This window comes from Melanotaenia boesemani, chromosome 7 (assembly GCF_017639745.1).
Source record: "Melanotaenia boesemani isolate fMelBoe1 chromosome 7, fMelBoe1.pri, whole genome shotgun sequence".
Taxonomy (NCBI): domain Eukaryota; kingdom Metazoa; phylum Chordata; class Actinopteri; order Atheriniformes; family Melanotaeniidae; genus Melanotaenia; species Melanotaenia boesemani.
In genome coordinates this window covers 4,941,118-4,958,812 of record NC_055688.1, presented here as the reverse complement: position 1 = coordinate 4,958,812, position 17,695 = coordinate 4,941,118, and the positions used below count along the sequence as shown (strand labels likewise).

At 41.7% G+C, this 17,695-nt stretch overlaps 1 protein-coding gene across 2 annotated transcripts in view; it reads left to right on the top strand.

The window, feature by feature from the left end:
* Positions 1 to 17,695, top strand: part of immt (inner membrane protein, mitochondrial (mitofilin)) — a 40,451-nt gene that overhangs the window by 8,457 nt on the left and 14,299 nt on the right. The window contains exons 5-12 of one of the 2 annotated variants that reach the window (XM_041990033.1): positions 1,119 to 1,202; positions 3,522 to 3,680; positions 4,353 to 4,486; positions 6,407 to 6,510; positions 7,744 to 7,879; positions 10,722 to 10,851; positions 15,403 to 15,626; positions 17,111 to 17,242. In XM_041990033.1, the coding sequence (XP_041845967.1) occupies positions 1,119 to 1,202; positions 3,522 to 3,680; positions 4,353 to 4,486; positions 6,407 to 6,510; positions 7,744 to 7,879; positions 10,722 to 10,851; positions 15,403 to 15,626; positions 17,111 to 17,242 (1,103 nt within the window). Of the gene's footprint in view, positions 1 to 1,115; positions 1,203 to 3,521; positions 3,681 to 4,352; positions 4,487 to 6,406; positions 6,511 to 7,743; positions 7,880 to 10,721; positions 10,852 to 15,402; positions 15,627 to 17,110; positions 17,243 to 17,695 lie in introns of both variants that reach the window. The other variant, XM_041990032.1, reaches the window with a different exon arrangement.

Genomic DNA, 17,695 nt, shown 5'->3' with positions numbered 1-17,695 from the left:
TCCTGGATGGCACATCAATGCAAGCTGTGGCAAGAAGGTTTGCTGTGTCTGTCAGCGTGGTGTCCAGAGCATGGAGGCGCTACCAGGAGACAGCCAGTACATCAGGAGACGTGGAGGAGGCTGTAGGAGGGCAACAACTAAGCAGTAGGACTGCTAGGAACAGGAGGAACACTGCCAGAGCCCTGCAAAAAGACCTCCAGCAGGCCACAAATGTGTATGTGTTTGCTCAAAAGGTCAGAAACAGACTCCATGAGGGCCCGATGTCCACAGGTGGGGTTGTGCTTACAGCCCAACACCGTGCAGGACGTTTGGCATTTGCCAGAAAACACCAAGATTGGCAACTTCACCACTGGTGCCCTGTGCTCTTCACAGAGGAAAGCAGGTTCACACTGAGTACATGTGACAGACAACATCCTCCAGCATGACCGGTTTGGCAGTGGGTTAGTAATGGTGTGGGTGGTATTTCTTTGGGGGGCCGCACAGCCCTCCATGTGCTCGCCAGAGGTAGCCTGACTGCCATTAGGTACCAAGATGAGATTCTCAGACCACTTGTGAGACCATATACTGGTGCGGTTGGTCCTGGGTTCCTCCTAATGCAAGACAAGGCTAGACCGCATGTGGCTGGAGTGTGTCAGCAGTTCCTGCAAGACGAAGCATTGATGCTATGGACTGGCCCGCCCGTTCCCCAGACCTGAATCCAGTTGAGCACATCTGGGACATCATGTCTCGCTCCATCCACCAACCAGGAGTTGGCGGATGCTTTCGTCCCAGTCTGGGAGGAGATCCCTCAGGAGACCATCCACCACCTCATCAGGAGCATGTCCAGGCGTTGTAGGGAGGTCATAAAGGCACGTGGAAGCCACACGCACTACTGAGCCTCGTTTAGACGTGTTTTAAGGACATTACATCAAAGCTGGATCAGCCTGTAGTGTTTTTCCACTTTAATTTTGAATGTGACTCCAAATCCTGACCTCCATCGGTTAATAAATTTGATTTCATTGTGTGTTTTCTTGTCAGCACATTCAACTATGTAATTATAAATATTTCCTGTTTCAGACCTCGCAGCTCTGGTGTTAAGGTGATTAATGTGTTGTGATGCTCTCTGTTTTAACCAGAAGCTTCAGCCGAGGCCACTCAGATCATCTCAGCCATCAGTGAAATCCCATCAGTTCCTGCTCCATGTGACACCGAGGCAATCAAAGGTAAACCTTCTACATCCTCATCATCATCATCCCTCCAGCACTATCCACCTGGAAACACATCCTACTTTAGGAATTTCATTTCCATTAATTCTTTGTTTAGAGAATCGATGATGGCAGTTCACCATCAATCAGCCATGTTCCCTCTGACACGGGTTCTATGTTAGGATGGCGCACTTCATTTAGGGTTAGTAAAGTATGTCCTGACCATGCATCATCAGTCCTTCCCTCACCAACCGGTTTGTTGAGAGACCCTTTAAATTGATTAAATATTTCCATATAAGATTTTATTCCTGTTTTAATCCAGAGTTTAAATCAATTGTCCATCTTAAGACATGCCATCTCAGAATTTAATATTTTCTTCCAGTTTGTGATAATTTATTCCTTCCCTTCATGTTTTCTGTGTTGATTCCACTTAGATTTATTCCTTTCTATTAAAATGTCTGGTAACGTTCTTGTGAAAGTTCAGCTTCTTTATCAGCCGTCATTTTACATGATCTTCCCCCGCTCTGATTCACAAGACAGCAGCTGAAAGATAATAAATGAAAAAACTAAAGCCTCATTTCCACCAGCGGCTCGGGATGGGACGGTTAGGATGCCCACATGGTCTTTAAACTGTAACCTCGTTGTGTTTTCACAGCCAACCATAACCTTACCTGAGAGACGGAGTATTAGTGGGATACTGATAGTTGCCTCAGCTACGTAACAGCGTGATGCTTTAGCCTCTTCACTGTTGTTTGAAAAGTTTTTACACCTGCTGAATGGATGCATCGATCCTCTGTGTTGTTTTAGCTTTAGTACTGCTAGCTGCTGTCGCGGCTACTTCACATTCTTTCCATGCTGCTTCGCTGCAATGACGATTTTTCAGGTTAGATATTAGAGTCGTTGTGTTAAAACTTGAAGCCTTCGATCCTCCTCTCAGAATTCTTGCTGAACAGGTTTTGCTAACGACAAGAAATATGACCATACTGGTGAAGACATGCTTTCTCATTATTAGTCAGGCAGTAATTGGTCCAAGCTTGGGTCCTGCTAGTAAGGCGCACATAACCTGCGTGTCTTCCCCATCTTGGCCTGCTTTACGGCTACTCTGCCTGAATAAAATACACCAAATTTCATTCATTTATCAGTGTTTTTTTTATCGAAAAAAATCAGACTGATCAAAAAAATCCCCATATTGGCCGATATTTTATCGGTCCGATAAATATCTTGCATCCCTAAATCCTACAGTACCTTGCTACAGTGATGTACTGAAACATATATTTACTTACATTATACTGTGGTACAGTATATAGTCATACAATAATTGCTGTCAACATTTACGTACTGTAAATGAGTAATTACCTGTTCTTAGAATCTTTGTAGTATGGTGGACACCGTGAATCTTCTGATGTGTAGTTGTACCCTTTGTCTGGCCTGCCTCATGCTCATACCATGGACAAGAACATGGTCAATCACAGCAGCTCTGACTTCATCAGATATTAATGTTCTTTGTCTTCGCTGACCACCTCGACCACCTCTCGCATGAACTCCTCCTCCTCTCTGATTTCTATCCATTGTAGTGCCTCACAAACCAGTGCTCTCTGAACTGGCTTTATGTTCCCTCACATCATTAGCCACGAGTGTGATCAGTTTTGAGTTGTGTTCCACTGGTGACACCTGTGCTTTAATTGTGTTTGACTTTTCCCACCTGTGCTCACCATTATGCAACACAGGTGCATGACAATGAAAATGTGTTGGCAAGTTGTGTCTAAACACGTGAAAAGTGCTGATGGTTTTGCCAAAAGAGGGACTGATTCAGTCAGCGGGTTCAGGCAACCGGGTTTAGTGTTTAGTATAAATCTGCCTTCTGGATCTGTGATAATGTCAAAGTTTAACCTTCTATTAATGAGAGCTGCTACTCCTCTTTGCCTAAAATTATAACAACCTGAGTACACAGGTGGAAACTCGACTGTTGGTTCAGATTTGTTCAGTCCTATGGACACTAGCTTCACCTCATATATTTTTCTAGCCTTGACAGTGTGGGGATCAATATAACTGGATGACATTATGGATCAGAAACCCACAGAGAAAACTTAAAACTATGAGAAGTTGCACGATAGTATGATGTGGGGTTTGGTTTCACGGGCAAGCTGTTCGTGGTCATCTGACTAGCTGGTTATGACGCAGGATTGCGCATGCCCACGGGTAGATAGAGATCATTTTACCTTTTAGAGCTTTTAACTCAAAAACTGACATTTTTTACATTCGCAAAAGATTACAATGGCTTGGCAGAGGTGTGTGCTTCTAGTTTATAAGTGAAGTTTGGTTGTGTGTTTTCTCCAGAGGACTGTAAGGAGTGTCACGAACACGGCGTCCTGACGGAGACCCCATCGGTCCATCCTATGTCAGCTGGTCTTTCAGAACCACTGAGAGAGCGTCCTGTAGAGGAAGTGGCAGCTCGGTTAGCTCAGCAGGACCAGGACGAACAGGACGTCGTAGCATGTGAGTTATAACTTGTACACGGCTCAGGTTTACATGTTTTATTAACATTCTGCCAAGCAACCCATAGATCATCTAAACAACCAGCTTTACTAACTAACTACATGGGCTGTTAGTTGTGTGTCTGTGTCAGCGTTAGTTTTCTCTGATTTCTACCTCCTGCAGATGTTATGCTGCTGTACGTCCCACATACTGATGATGCATGAAAACTTCCTCTGTGAGACAATCACATAATTATGAGTCCTGTTATCCATCTGTTAGCTTTTTTTTCACACATAACATTTTCATTGAGATTTTAGGGAAATTGAAAAGAACTCCAAACAGAAAAAAGTAAATTTAAAAAGTGTTTGGATATCCTCTGTCCTGAACGTTTCTGAAGTATGGCAGGTTTATGTGTTTATCAGGGGCCTCAGGGTCGTTCCTTTGATTGTGGCAGGTGTCCAGGTCCGGATATACAGTATGTGGCCCAACCTGGCTTTCACCCTGTGATTGTTTATGCCCTGTGGACACCTGAAATTGTAGCAGAGATGAAGAACAATGTGGATTAAAAATGGCTAGTTTAAAAATGTCTGTTCACTTGTAAAGGAGAAGTGGGTGAGCATCCCGCCTCTTCAGGCCCGTACACCTATGTTCCCTCCTGTCTTTGTCAGACTCCTCCTGGTTTCTGTTTTTCAGCTCTGTCCACCAGAATTGAGGAATCCCTGGCAAGTTCAGCAAAGGCGACGCTGCAGGCTATTGGAGCTAAGGAAGCAGCCCTACAGGCTATCATACAGCACACCCAGCGACTGAAGGAGGCCATGGAAGCAGAGGTATTTAGACAGGAAGGAGCCGAAGCCTCGTGCTGCCCTGTTGTCACAGGCTCAGATGAACTGTAACTAATGTTACAATATTATTTTGTGTTTTATCTAGGACTGTCAAATGATTAACAATTTTAATCAGATTAATAACAGCTTTATAATTCAGAATCCATATATCTTAATTTTTTTTATTAACCTATCCTGTCCAGCATCATAGCAAGCTGAATGATGGTCTGGTTGTTGTATTGTGCCGAACAAATTTGCTTTGCCAAGGGGAGCATAATGGATATAAGGCTCCTCTTGATAATCTGATTTATTTACTGTTGAATTGAATTATGGAATCTATGTAATCTTGCTGGACCTGACTGGAGGGGACAGAAAAAACAGGAAGACAGCAAAAAGAAGCAAAAGGGAAAGCAGAAAGAAGAAAGAGACAAAAACACCACATTATTAATAATAATAATAAAAATAATAATAATAATATATGTGTACATATAAATGTTTTCTGTATATACAGTACATATGTTTAGCATGTGCAGCATATGCAAAGATACATAACTGCAATGGAATTTAGAGTGCAAGAAGTGAGTGTTAGTATTAGACCAGGTGTGTAATTGTGGCTCTGACAGAGGTAGTGGAGTAGTAAAGTCTGATTTCCTGTATCGTTCCTTAGAGCAGCGGGTTGAATGAGTGTTTCTGAAGATGCTCTTAAGTTTGTCCAGTGTTTTGTGGAGGGTTTTGTGGAGGAAGTGAGAGGGATTGTCCATGATTGCCAGCAGCTTTGCCAGCATCCTCTCCTCCACCACCTCCTCCAGGACGATCAGTTTATAGCCAATAACAGACTGTTCCTTCCTGATCAATACCTAATAAAGTAACTTACTTTATTAGTTACTTTTTCATAATATTAGTTACGTTTATTATATTACAGTTACATGTAATACAGTATTAGTTACTTTTGTTACAATGTTAGTTTTATCAGCATATTGGTTGCTTTTTTATGTTAATTACTTTATTCTGCAATTAGTTACTTTTATTACAATATTAGTTGCTTTTATTATATTTGATTATTTTAGTTACTTTTATTACAAGATTAGTTACTTTTATTACAATATTACTGTTACTTTACTATATTAGTTACTTTTATTTCTTTATTAAACTTCTGTTATTAGTTACTTTTAGTACATTACAGTTACTTTTATTATATTTTAACATTCAATTGTCACTTTTCTTAAAATATAGTTACTTTCATTAGAATATTAATTTTCTTTTATTATTACAGTTTTATTAAAATATTAGTTACTTTTTTCCAATATTACTTTTATTACAATGTTACAGTAACTTTTAGTATATAACAAGTGGTTTTTATTAGTATTATTTTACTGCTACTGTTACTATTACAATATTACTTTTACCTTAATTGCAATATTACATTTACTTTAATTACAACATTAGTTAGTTTTATTATAATATCAGTTTTATTTTGCCATTAGTTACTTTTAACATATTAGTTACTTTTATTATATTGGCTACTTTTAGTACGATATTACATTTACTGTTTACTGTTTATTTCATTCACAGTTACTTTTATTAAAGTATTAATTTCTTTTATTAGAGTATTAGTACTTTTATTACAAAATTACTTTTCTTACAATATTATATTTACTTTTAATACACTTCTAGTTACTTTTATTATAATTTTACAGCTACTTTTATTTCTTTATTACAGGTACTTTTGAACAAGTCCATAACAGTCGCTACTTTTCTGTAATATATTAGGTATTTTTATAAGGTACTTTTATTTTAATATTAGTGTATTTTATTAAAAATAATACAGGTACTTTTAAATATATTTTTAATTCAGATTAAATATTGGTTATTTTTCTTGATAATATTGATTTTCTTCAGTGTTTAAGACTTTTCTGTAAACTGCAGGCTCCGTCTGAGGAGAAGTCGGCCCAGTGGAAGGATCTGGAAGCTGCTCTTGCTGAAAGAACCGCAGCCATGAACGACGCCAGAACTGCTTATGTGAAGGCCAAGTAAGGACTGCTAGGTTGAAGCCAACAGATTATTTAATCTAGTTATTTAATCTCTGGATGAGGTCATTTGAATTTTTTATGTATAGAAAGAAAAACAGGATATATCTGAATGAAGAAAAGGTTTGTACTCGTTGCTTGGCAACGCTTCCTCTGTTTACATGGTGAGCAAAAATAAAACTTACAAACGAAAAACGAAGATGAGCAATAAGGACATAGCGCCAACAAAAACAGACTAAAACATTATAGTGTTATTACTCCATGGGTTTTCTTTGTTCTTTCCTCTTCAGTTCTTTTAAATAAAGTTTTTGCTAGTATGCTTCTGGGTTTAGGGCAGACTGTCATTTCCAGTCAAGGCAGAAGTTTCTGGTTGCATAAAAGTAACTTTAAATCAGAATTTGCCAGAGGTATGAATAATTTTGGGCTTGACTGTATATATATATATATATATATATATATATATATATATATATATATATATATATATATATATATATATATATATATATATATAAACTTATTTATTTATTATTTTTTTGTGAAATGCCAGTGTAGCTGGAATGAGTCAGCAGTTCCTGCATGATGAAGGCATTGATGCTATGGACTGGCCTACCTGTTCATTAGACCTGAAACCAGTCCTGCACCTCTGGGACATTATGTTTAGTTCCATCCACCGCCACCATGTCCACCACACTGTCCAGAGGTTGACTGATGATCCAGGTCTGGAAAGAAATCCCTCAGGAGTACCTCTGTGGTGATCAGGAGTCCTGATGTTGTAGGGAGTGCATACAGGCAGGTGGAGGTCACGCCCACTGCTGAGCCTCATTCTGAATCATCTGGAGGGATTTCCACAGAACTGGAATCTGATCTTTACACTTTTATTTAGTTTGAATCCAGACTTCCGTGGGTTCATGAATCTGACTCCTGCCGATTATTCTGATGTTCTGTCGAGGACAGAACAGCATGAGTTGAAACATCAGGTTTATCCTTTATAACAATGAATAAATATTTTTATCTGGAATATTTCATCCACCAGGATCTAAGATGTTTTGTTCCCTCTATTGGGGTCAGGGCATTGGTGGAGGGACGTAGTCGGGAAGTCGTCCTAATGTCATGGTTTGAGGGTGTGTATGTAGTGGTTGGTGATGTGAACGTCTGAGGAAGGACTGATGGATCTATATGTCTGCTCCCCTCAAACAATCGTCTTCTTCCTCTTCCATGTGCTGCTTCATGCAGTGAAGCCCTGGATGGTCTGAAGTCGGTGATCGACGGCTCTAAAGAGCTGAAGGTTCCTGCTGCACGCCCCCTGATCTTAGCAGCAGAGGAGAATCTCCATAAAATGGTTGTGGATTTGGACAAAGTGGTGGCTAAGGTAAGGTCATTAGAAAGAATATGTTCACAGGTGTTTAGTCAAGCATTTTGGGACACAGGATTTTTTAGTGAGGGGTTAAAATTCAGGCTGATACATATATACCTGATATTATATTATTTATTTCCCTGTTGATTCTTGTATTTTCTTTGTTGCTTTGTCCATTTATGTACAGCACTTTTTTCAACTGTGGTTGTTTAAAGGGCTTTATAAATAAAGTTGAGTTGAGATACCATATGGTATTTAATCTGAAGATGGGCATAACATGGTGTGGTGAGCCTGGAACTCATACTCAGAGAATGGAGGGAATGTTTAGAAGAAATAAAGAAGGGATTGGAGAAATGGATTGTGGAGGTTTAAACTCGAATGATGAAGTAGTAACAAAGATGCTCAAACTGCAAATCAAGATGGATGCCAGGCAGACAGTCCAGAAAAGACTGTTAACCTCTATCACAGCCTAGTTTGATAAATATCAATAGGCTTCATCCTAGACCCAGGGTTCCCAACCGCCTCGACAATAGAGGCACGGAACACAGCCCATTCGGACTCAATGTCCCCCGCCTCACCTGGGACATGGTTGAAGCTCCGCCGGAGATGGGAGTTGAAGCTCTTTCTGACAGGGGACTCTGCCAGACGTTCCCAGCAGACCCTCACAACACGCTTGGGTCTGCCAGGCCTGACCGGCATCCTCCCCCATCATCTGAGCCAACTCTCCACCAGGTGGTGGTCAGTTGACAGCTCCGCCCCTCTCTTCACCCGAGTGTCCAGAACATGCGGCCGCAATGTCCGACGACACGACTACAAAGTCGATATTCAAACTGCAGCCTAGAGTGTCCTGGTGCCAAGTGCATGTGGACACTCTTATGTCTGAACAAGGTGTTCGTTATGGACAGTCCATGACGACAGCAGAAGTCCAACAACAAAACACCACTTGGATTAAGATGAGGGGGGCTGTTCCTCCCAGTCATGCCCCTCCAGGTCTCGCTGTCATTGCCCATGTGATTGAAGTCCCCCAGCAGAATGAGGGAGTCCCCGGAAGGAGTGCTCTCCAACACCCCCTTCCAAGGACTCCAAAAAGGGTGGGTACTCTGAACTGCTATTTGGTGCATAAGCACAAACAACAGTCAGGACCCGTCCCCCCACTCGAAGGCGGATGGAGGCTACCCTTTCGTCCACCGGGGTAAACCCCAACGTACAGGCGCCAAGTCGGGGAGCAATAAGCATGCCCACACCTGCTCGGCGCCTCTCACCGGGAGCACCTCCAGAATGGAAGAGGGTCCAGCCCCTCTCGAGGGCAGTGGTTCCAGAGCCCAAGCCGTGCGTCGAGGTGAGTCCAACTATACCTAGCCGGAACCGCTCAACCTCGTGCACCAGCTCAGGCTCCTTCACCGCCAGAGAGGTGACATTCCACGTCCCTAGAGCTAGCTTTTGCAGCCCAGGATCAGACCGCCAGGGTCCCTGCCTCTGGCAGCCGCCCAGCTCACAATGCACCCATAATAAAAATCAATAAAAATAAAATGATAAAACTGGAATATAAAGTAAAAACGCGAATGCCAAGCTCAATTTTGTTCAAACACCTAGACTAAACCAGAAATAGACTGAGCAGCTCTGATGTGAAGAGGCAAGCTGTTCCACAGCTTTGAAGCGGCACCTGAGAAAGCTCTGTCACCCCTGGATTTAAATCTAGCAGATGGGACCTTCAAAAAGAGCGGTGAAGAGGACCTCAAAGTCCTGGCTGGAGCATGCTGGTCCGACAAATACGGGGGAGCTAAACCATTTAAGGCTTTACAAACAAGTAATAAAATCTTGTACTGGGTTCTAATACTAACAGGAAGCCAATGCAAAGAGGGAAGCACAGGGGTGATGTGATCACGTTGTCTCTTCACTGTAAGCAACCGAGCAGCAGCATTTGGAGCAAGCTGTAGTCAGTGCAGAGATGACTGGTCAATGCCACAATACAGAAAGTTGCAACAATCTATGCGGGACATGATGAGCAGGTGGAGGACTTTTTTAGGTCATGCTTGGACAAATAGGGCTTTAACTTGCCAAGCAGCCTCAAATGGAAGAAATGCTTTTGACTACAGAACTGACTGGTGGAAGTTAAAGGAGCTGTCAATTATCACACCAAGATTTTTAACATAGGTTCCACAATGCGAAGTAAAAGGACCGTGAACACTTAGGGTACCATTTAGAAGCTCAGAACTTCCAAAAACTACTATTTCAGTATTTTCCTTATTTAAGTGATTAAGTAACTATCTTTTGATATTTATTTTACATCATTTTAGCCTCATAATCTGCTGACTGGGATTAAAAGCTTCAGCTGCTACAGACTGGTTTATACTGGGATTAAAAGCTGCTACAGACTGGTTTATACTGGGATTAATAGCTTCAGCTACTACGGACTGGTCTACATTAAACAAACAGAACTACAATAGTAAAATGAAAATGGTTTGGAGTTTTAAGGGTTAATGTTTTTAAACACCACATTTATACGATTCAGTTTTCTGGCTGATTTTCTTCTCTGTTTAAAAAGTTAAAAAACATAAAAAAACAAAAGTCCCACCGTGAGTAAGTTTTGACTATCATTGTCAGGTGAGGTGAGATGGGAAACATTCAGGCCATTAAAAGAAAAATCTTTTGCTTTTGACTCGGTCATTGATTTGGCAAATGATGGATACGTTTCCTCACACATCCATTTATCTGAGTTTGGGAGTCAGGATCCAGCCCCATGGAGCTGCAGTTTAAGGGAACAATAGTCATGATTTAATGAGCTGTGATTTGTTTAATGATGTTTTTTTGTTTTGTTTTGTTTTCTTATTTTTTTATGCTGTTTCATATTTTTTAGCTTCAGTCAGCAGAGTCTGAAGCAAAGGTTGTCTCCCAGTACTGTGAACTGGTTAATGAAGCCAAGCAGCAGTTTCAGAGGGAAATCAGTAGTCTCACTCCAGAGATCCAGGCCAACTGGAAAGGACTCGGTGAGTGTAAGAACACACACACATGCAGCGGTCTTTGTTAGAATGTCATGTTGAGGTGCTTTTATTGAAGGCAGCCACATCATGGACATTATCGTAAGCAGGACTGTGAAATCAGTTTAATTGAATTGTTGCAGCAGCAACAACAACTGAAAAGACAAGTAATACAATAAACATTTACTTACAGTAAACAGTTACAGTATATACCAATTTTATGAAGGTTGATTAGGTTCATTGACGGGACTACCACAATAGGTGGCGCTGTCAGGTAAGTTTGGCCCAACATGCCCAAGCTCCCTGAAATATGTGAATTTTCACATTCTCATAAGGGGGTATGACAGAAGAATGTGCTCGGGCCTAAATATCTCATTTACTGATAGAAAATGCAACTATGGATAATTAACCTGTACATTTAGATTTAATAATCATAACAAACCTGTTAATCTGGTGGAAGAGCTGTGGTTTGCAGGGATTAAAGTTTTCCATTGCTACGATAGATTTCCGTCAATTAGAAAAATGAAAGAAAATAAACCATATCCTCGTGTACTCTGTGCTGTAATGTTGCAAACGCGACATTATAGCACTCCTAGCTGACCACAGATCAGTCTTCTCTCCGAGCTCAAGACGTCCTTCCAATAACTTAATGACTAATTTGACATAGTCCAAAAAGCCGTCGGTAACCACCAACAGACTGTTGTCACTAGAAGAAAAGGCTGACACTGTTCCCTGGCTGGAGAACATAGAAACTTTATGCACTCAGCTTCAAACTGATAACAAGAAGCTAAAGGCTAAGCTAACTGACCTGGAGGGGAGAAGCAGATGCTGCAACGTTTGGCTGATCAGGCTCCCCAAGCGGATTGTGTGCCCTTCCACCTACGCAGTTCTTTTCTAAACTTTTTGCAAGAGGCCCTGAGGAAATTTTCTGTTCCACACCTGAACTGAACCAGGCTCACCGCAGCGCGACCCTCAAACCAAAGCCAGGACTTGTTTTCCTCTGCTTCCACCACTTCCAGAGAAGGGAAATGCTGGTCCAGTAGGCTCAGAGGAGAGGTACACCACTTTACCAGGGTCATTCATCCAGAGTTTATGAAGACTTCTCCTGGAGGTACTCAGAGGTGCTCGACCAGAGGAAGGAATATAAAAAACTGATGTCCTCCCTTTACAAGTTTGAAACCATCTCTCCTGGACCCCCCAGACTTGTCATCACCCAGCAGGACTCCGGTCAGGGACTGAGACAGAGCAGTTCATCACAGCATGCGGTAAACCTGAAGATCGGACCTGAAGATGATCCGTGTTTACCCTTTTATTTAATTCTACTTATCAAAGTTATTATTCATGCCATATTAACATCTGAATTTAGCAATTTAGCTTTCTCACAGCTGTGAACAGAATCCACCAAAAACCGGTTTATCCTCCTTATTTCTGAAGATTCGGACCATTTTCCAGCCTCACATGTCGATGATGCTGCAGGACGACCCGTCTGATACATCAGACCATTAACCAATCAGTTGTCGCATGTGGTCCACACTCCTTACCAGTGAACTGTGGGATTTATTAGTACTTGTTTCAGTACTCTGTATTGGCAAGTACTCAGATGTAAGTACTTGTACTCAATTTGTAAAAATGTGGTATTGGTGCCTTCCTACTCTCAACCAATAAAGCTTGGCAGACCCATTGTTACTAGCCAATCAGAAAAAGAGCAGGGCAGGTCTTTGCACAGCAGATACCTGTGAGCCTGAAATTCGCCCAAACTTTTCTTTTAACTTTTGTAAGAACATCACATACTGTTTTATTCATTCATTTATTATCTGTACCGCTTTGTCCATTATGGGTTGCAGGTCAGCTGGAGCCTATCTCAGCATTTAGCAGGTGAGAGGCAGGTACACCCTGGACAGGTCACCAGTCCATTGCAAGGCCAACACATAAACAAATATTCACGCACACACTCACTCCCAGGGAGAATTTAGAGTGGCCAGTTAACCTAACATGCATGTCTTTGGACGGTGGGAGAAAGCTGGAGAACCCAGCGAGAACCCACGCATACACAGGGAGAACATGCAAACTCCACACAGAAAGGCCACCTCCCCCCAGGTTTGAACCTCCCCCCCAGCCGAAGCTTGAACCAGCAACCTTCTTGCTGTGAGGCTGAGGTGCTATATAACATACTGGTGATATAAACATACTGTTTTATATATAATATAAACCTGCCCTGAAAAGATTGATGGCTGGTTATTTGTATTACAAAATCATAAACTGTGTCAAACCTTGCAAATAGTTGAAAGTATCAAATATACATATAAAATAAAACAAATGACCCCTGTTTCCCGGGCGCTGCCCGGGGCGGGGATGGTTTGGTCTGCTGGCTTGGGGCTGGGGTCCTGTTGCCCCCCTGGGGTTCCCACTGTGCTATGCTTCTCAGAGAGGGCGAGTACATACTTGAGTGGCATGCAACCTCCGGGGGACCCTGTGAATGCGTGTCTGTATGGGTGTCTGAACACTGGTGAGGGGTGAATGTAGCTGGATGTAGGTATGGATGGACGTTGGTCTGTTGATGTGGTTGTCTGGGGCTCACTGCCCTCTGGCCCACTTGGCCTGCTTCGTCAGTGATGGTGGGGGTTGAGCCTGGGGACTGGATGGGATTAGGGGTCTGGAGGGTGAGATAGCCATGTCTTTAGAACCTTTCCTGCTTTTTTCCAGGTGTAGCAGCTGTTTAGTTTCTCTGTTTAGCTTTGATTGCAGTTGTTGTGGTGAAACGGTTGTACAGCATGACAAAAACAGAAGACACGCTAAAAGATTATGGACATCTCTTCATAAGACTTGGATGTTTGCCAGGTAAACACACCAAAAAACTTGACCCTAACATGAAAGCAGTGATTCACGCACCCAGTTGCTCTTAGGGATAGAGTCATTGAGCAGCTTCACAAGATGGAACAGTTAGATGTGATCACAAAACAGGATGAGCCAACTCAGTGGGTGAACAGCATGGTGACAGTTAGAGAAAAAAAGATTAGGATTTGTATGGATCCTAAAGATTTGAACACTGCGATTAGAAGAGAACATTATCCACTTCATACAGTGGAAGAGGTGGTGTCACGCATGCCTAATGCACAGTATTTCTCTGTGCTGGACGCAAACCAAGGGTTTTATCAAATAAAACTGGATGAACAGAGCTCCAAACTGCACATTTAACACACACATTGGCAAATACCGCTTCAAGCGCCTTCTCTTTGGCATCTTATCTGCCAGGGAAGTGTTCCAGAGAGCAGTGGCCCAGATGATCGAAGGGTTGGATGGTGTCGTAAACATTATTGATGACCTGTTGGTCTGGGAAAACTCGCTAGCGCAGCATGATCAGAGGCTATGAAAGCTACTGCAAAGAGCTGATGAAAACGGCCTGAGATTCAACAAGAACAAATGTTCAGAATGATGGAAGTTAAGTACATTGGTCACACACTTAGTGCAGACGGACTGCGGCCTGATAAGTTTTGAGCCATTATTCAGCTGCCGCCTCCTGTTGACAAACAAGCATTGATGCAGGTCATGGGAATGGTCCAATATCTATCCAAATTCATCCCCAACCTCTCTGAGATCGCTCCTCCACTTCCAAAGCTGCTGCAGGAAGAAACCAAATGGCACTGGGAGGAGTAACTTGTGTAAAATCGACATTATTGAGTTTAAGTTTACAATGTTAACATTTGAGGATGTATGTGATGCAACTGAGGTTACGAATGGTAAGATTTTGTTCTGTTTAGCTTACTGCACAGGTCTATCTTGTTTATCAGAGTGGTATTGAATTCAAGTCAGCATTATCAACTTTGTCAGTGCTGTTGTGATGTTAGTTGTTACTCTCTTCCAGTTTGCTCCTAAGGGGAGAAAAAATAAATAAATATTAAGAAGGGGTATGTAATGTATTGCTGTTTAATTGTGAGGGAATACCGGAAGAAACAGTACTTCCTGTATGGCCAGGGAGTAAAGTAAATGATTGACTAGCTGTTGGTGAACAACTCAGTCCTCCTGTGAAGTTAGTGGTATAATACCAAACATTACAGAGTTGTTCCGAAGCTGGATCATTACCTTCAGGAGAAAATGTCTCTGTTTCCTCCATTATAACCAGCAGCTCCTAAACTGGGAGGATTAAGAACTTTCAGAACTTTCATTTTAATAAAAGTTTCTTAAAAAAAAAAAACAAGACTTGTAACGCCATTGTTGTAATTTCTATGGTGTAAATTGAGGAGGGAGGGAACAAGAGCAGTATCGGCTCCAAATATCGGCTCAAGAACATCAGCAGCCTGTATCGGCATCAGGCGTGAAAAAACTACTCCAGTTGATCCTTAATGTTGCTGCCATTAGATTCGCAGTGAGCTCATATTTTCCTTCTGTTTTTTCCATCTATTGGTGAAATGTCTCGTTCTGACCATCTGAAATATGTTGCTCTTCTACTGGGAATGAAATATTGCTTGATGAGATTCTGGTTTCAACTAAATTCTACACAGCGCCTGATGTTGTTGGAACTGTGGTTGTAAAATCTTGTTTTTTTAATGTCTTTGTGTTTAGCTGGTAAACTATCAACGGATGACCTGAACGCTCTGATTGCTCATGCCCATCGCCGCATTGACCAGTTGAACCGGGAGCTAGCAGAGCAACGAGTCCGGGAACAAATCCACATCAGTTCAGCTCTGGAACAGCAGAAACTGGAGGACCAGAAAACGCTGGAAAATGCAGTTAACACAGCACTGCAGCATGTGACGGAGGAGACCCGGCTGGAGCAGGAGAGAAAGGTGCTTTATTTTTTTATTAGTTCTGTGTTGCATACAGTCCTGTCTACACACACACACACACACACATATATTTATAGGTCTGTCGCAATATGCAATAAGTCAATTAATTGCACTGTAAGAAAAATAAGCACGATGAGTTTGCCAGCCACGATAATATTCTTTTTTTTTTTCTTTCTATCTTACGTTACCATAGACTGTGTATGACAACAGGTTTAACTATGGAGTATTTCGACTGAATGTTCTCGTTTCTTGCGGAGTGAGCTCTCGTGTCATACTTGACAGCATCATGTTGCAGCACGAGACCGTAGTGAACCACTTAACCTGTGCAAGCCGGTACGCTGCATTGGTTTTACGGGACTGCCAGCTCATACACACTGGCCGTGAGACTTGCGCAACTAAGTGGTTTCTCACGCTCTCACAATAAACCTCTGGTTTCTCACGCTGAAATACACATCAAGAGCAATGCCGGTGCTCTGTCAGTTTATCATAGTTTGTCAGTTGACTGATGACTGCACCTGACCTTAACCCGAATGTGCATTAACGTAATGTATGCTACTCTGATGCGTATGCTAAACTGACAGAACACCGTCTAATCGAGAGGTTTGGAAGGATTCTCAGTGAGCCACGTTACTTCTGGGCCGGTGTCCCGGTGTTGATGTAAAAAAGGCACAGCGTGGCGTCGCAGCAGCTCGGTTCTCAGTCTGACACGCAGTGATGAGGGGAGATATTTCAGCTTCACAAACAGCAACGATGCGCAGTAAATCTTTTTTTTCTAGTTTTTTAATAAAATGGTACTAACTGGCAGTTTTACTGGTTTTCCTTGTCAGAGCTCCATGTTAAACATTTTTAAATATATTTTCTGAAGGGCAGTTTTGTTTACAGAACAGACTTTATTATCTATCAAATTGTTTTTGGTTGTGTTTGGTTTTCATTCATTGTTAATGAGACTGAGAGTCCTTTCTAATTATTGTTTTTGTTTTATTTAAAATTTCTTCCAATTCCAGTGTAAAATGTTCTTTAGAAATGAAAGTTTGATCTTTGAAAGGGTGTGTTTGTGTTATTATGGCATTGTCATTATATTAGTTGAGAACGGTCTCAAAATGACAACACATGACAGCTTTGGTAATATTATTGCCTATCGCAATAATTTCTGAGAAAATGTAACAGCAAAATTGTTATCGCGACAGGCCTATAAATATTTATACTTTATAATCCCTAGCTGGCATTAAACCCACCCTAGTTGCTAGGAGCAGTAGGCAGCTAGGCAGCAGTTAGAGGTTGAGGGCCTTGCTCATGGGCCCACAGTGTTTTACCTTAGTTACCAGCCCGATGACTTGAACCCAGGTTCTCCAGACCCAAGCCCACCTCTGTAACCACATATAAATACATATATATATATATATATATATATATATATATATATATCACTGTGTGTCTATCACACTCACACACACACACACTGTTTCTGTGTTCCGTGTCGGCAGCTGGCTGAGTTAAGGGAAGTGATGGAGGTGGAGATGAGGACCCAGCTTCGTCGTCAGGCTGCCGCTCACACAGACCACGTCCGAGACGTCCTCAAAGTCCAGGAGCAGGAGCTCAGAACTGAGGCTGAGCAGGTAAGCATACAGCAACACAACCACACATTTCACATTTATCAACATCTGACGTCAACATCCTTTAATTATATATCTGAAGTACAGAGACACTTCAGAAAAATAAAATAAATGAACAAAAACCTTTTCAAACACTCCCTCAGTTCATCAGACCGATGATCTGTTGACTGAAATGATCTGAACTTATTTAAATTTCATCCACATGACTGATTTTGGTCTTGGATTGCAACACAGACAGGGAAAAAAATTTTTTATCAGGTTTATTAATACAGTTTTTAATCACATCTAGCTTTTTTTTTTTCTAACAGTGTATGTCCTTCAGCTTCCCCTTCAGTTGTTTATTGGAACGTCACTGTTCAGCCAAACCCTGGACATGTACTTGAATGTGTTATCATAAGGACTTCCAGCAGAGAAACAAGCAAGAATCAGAGTAAACCATCGTGTTCCTAGGCGGTC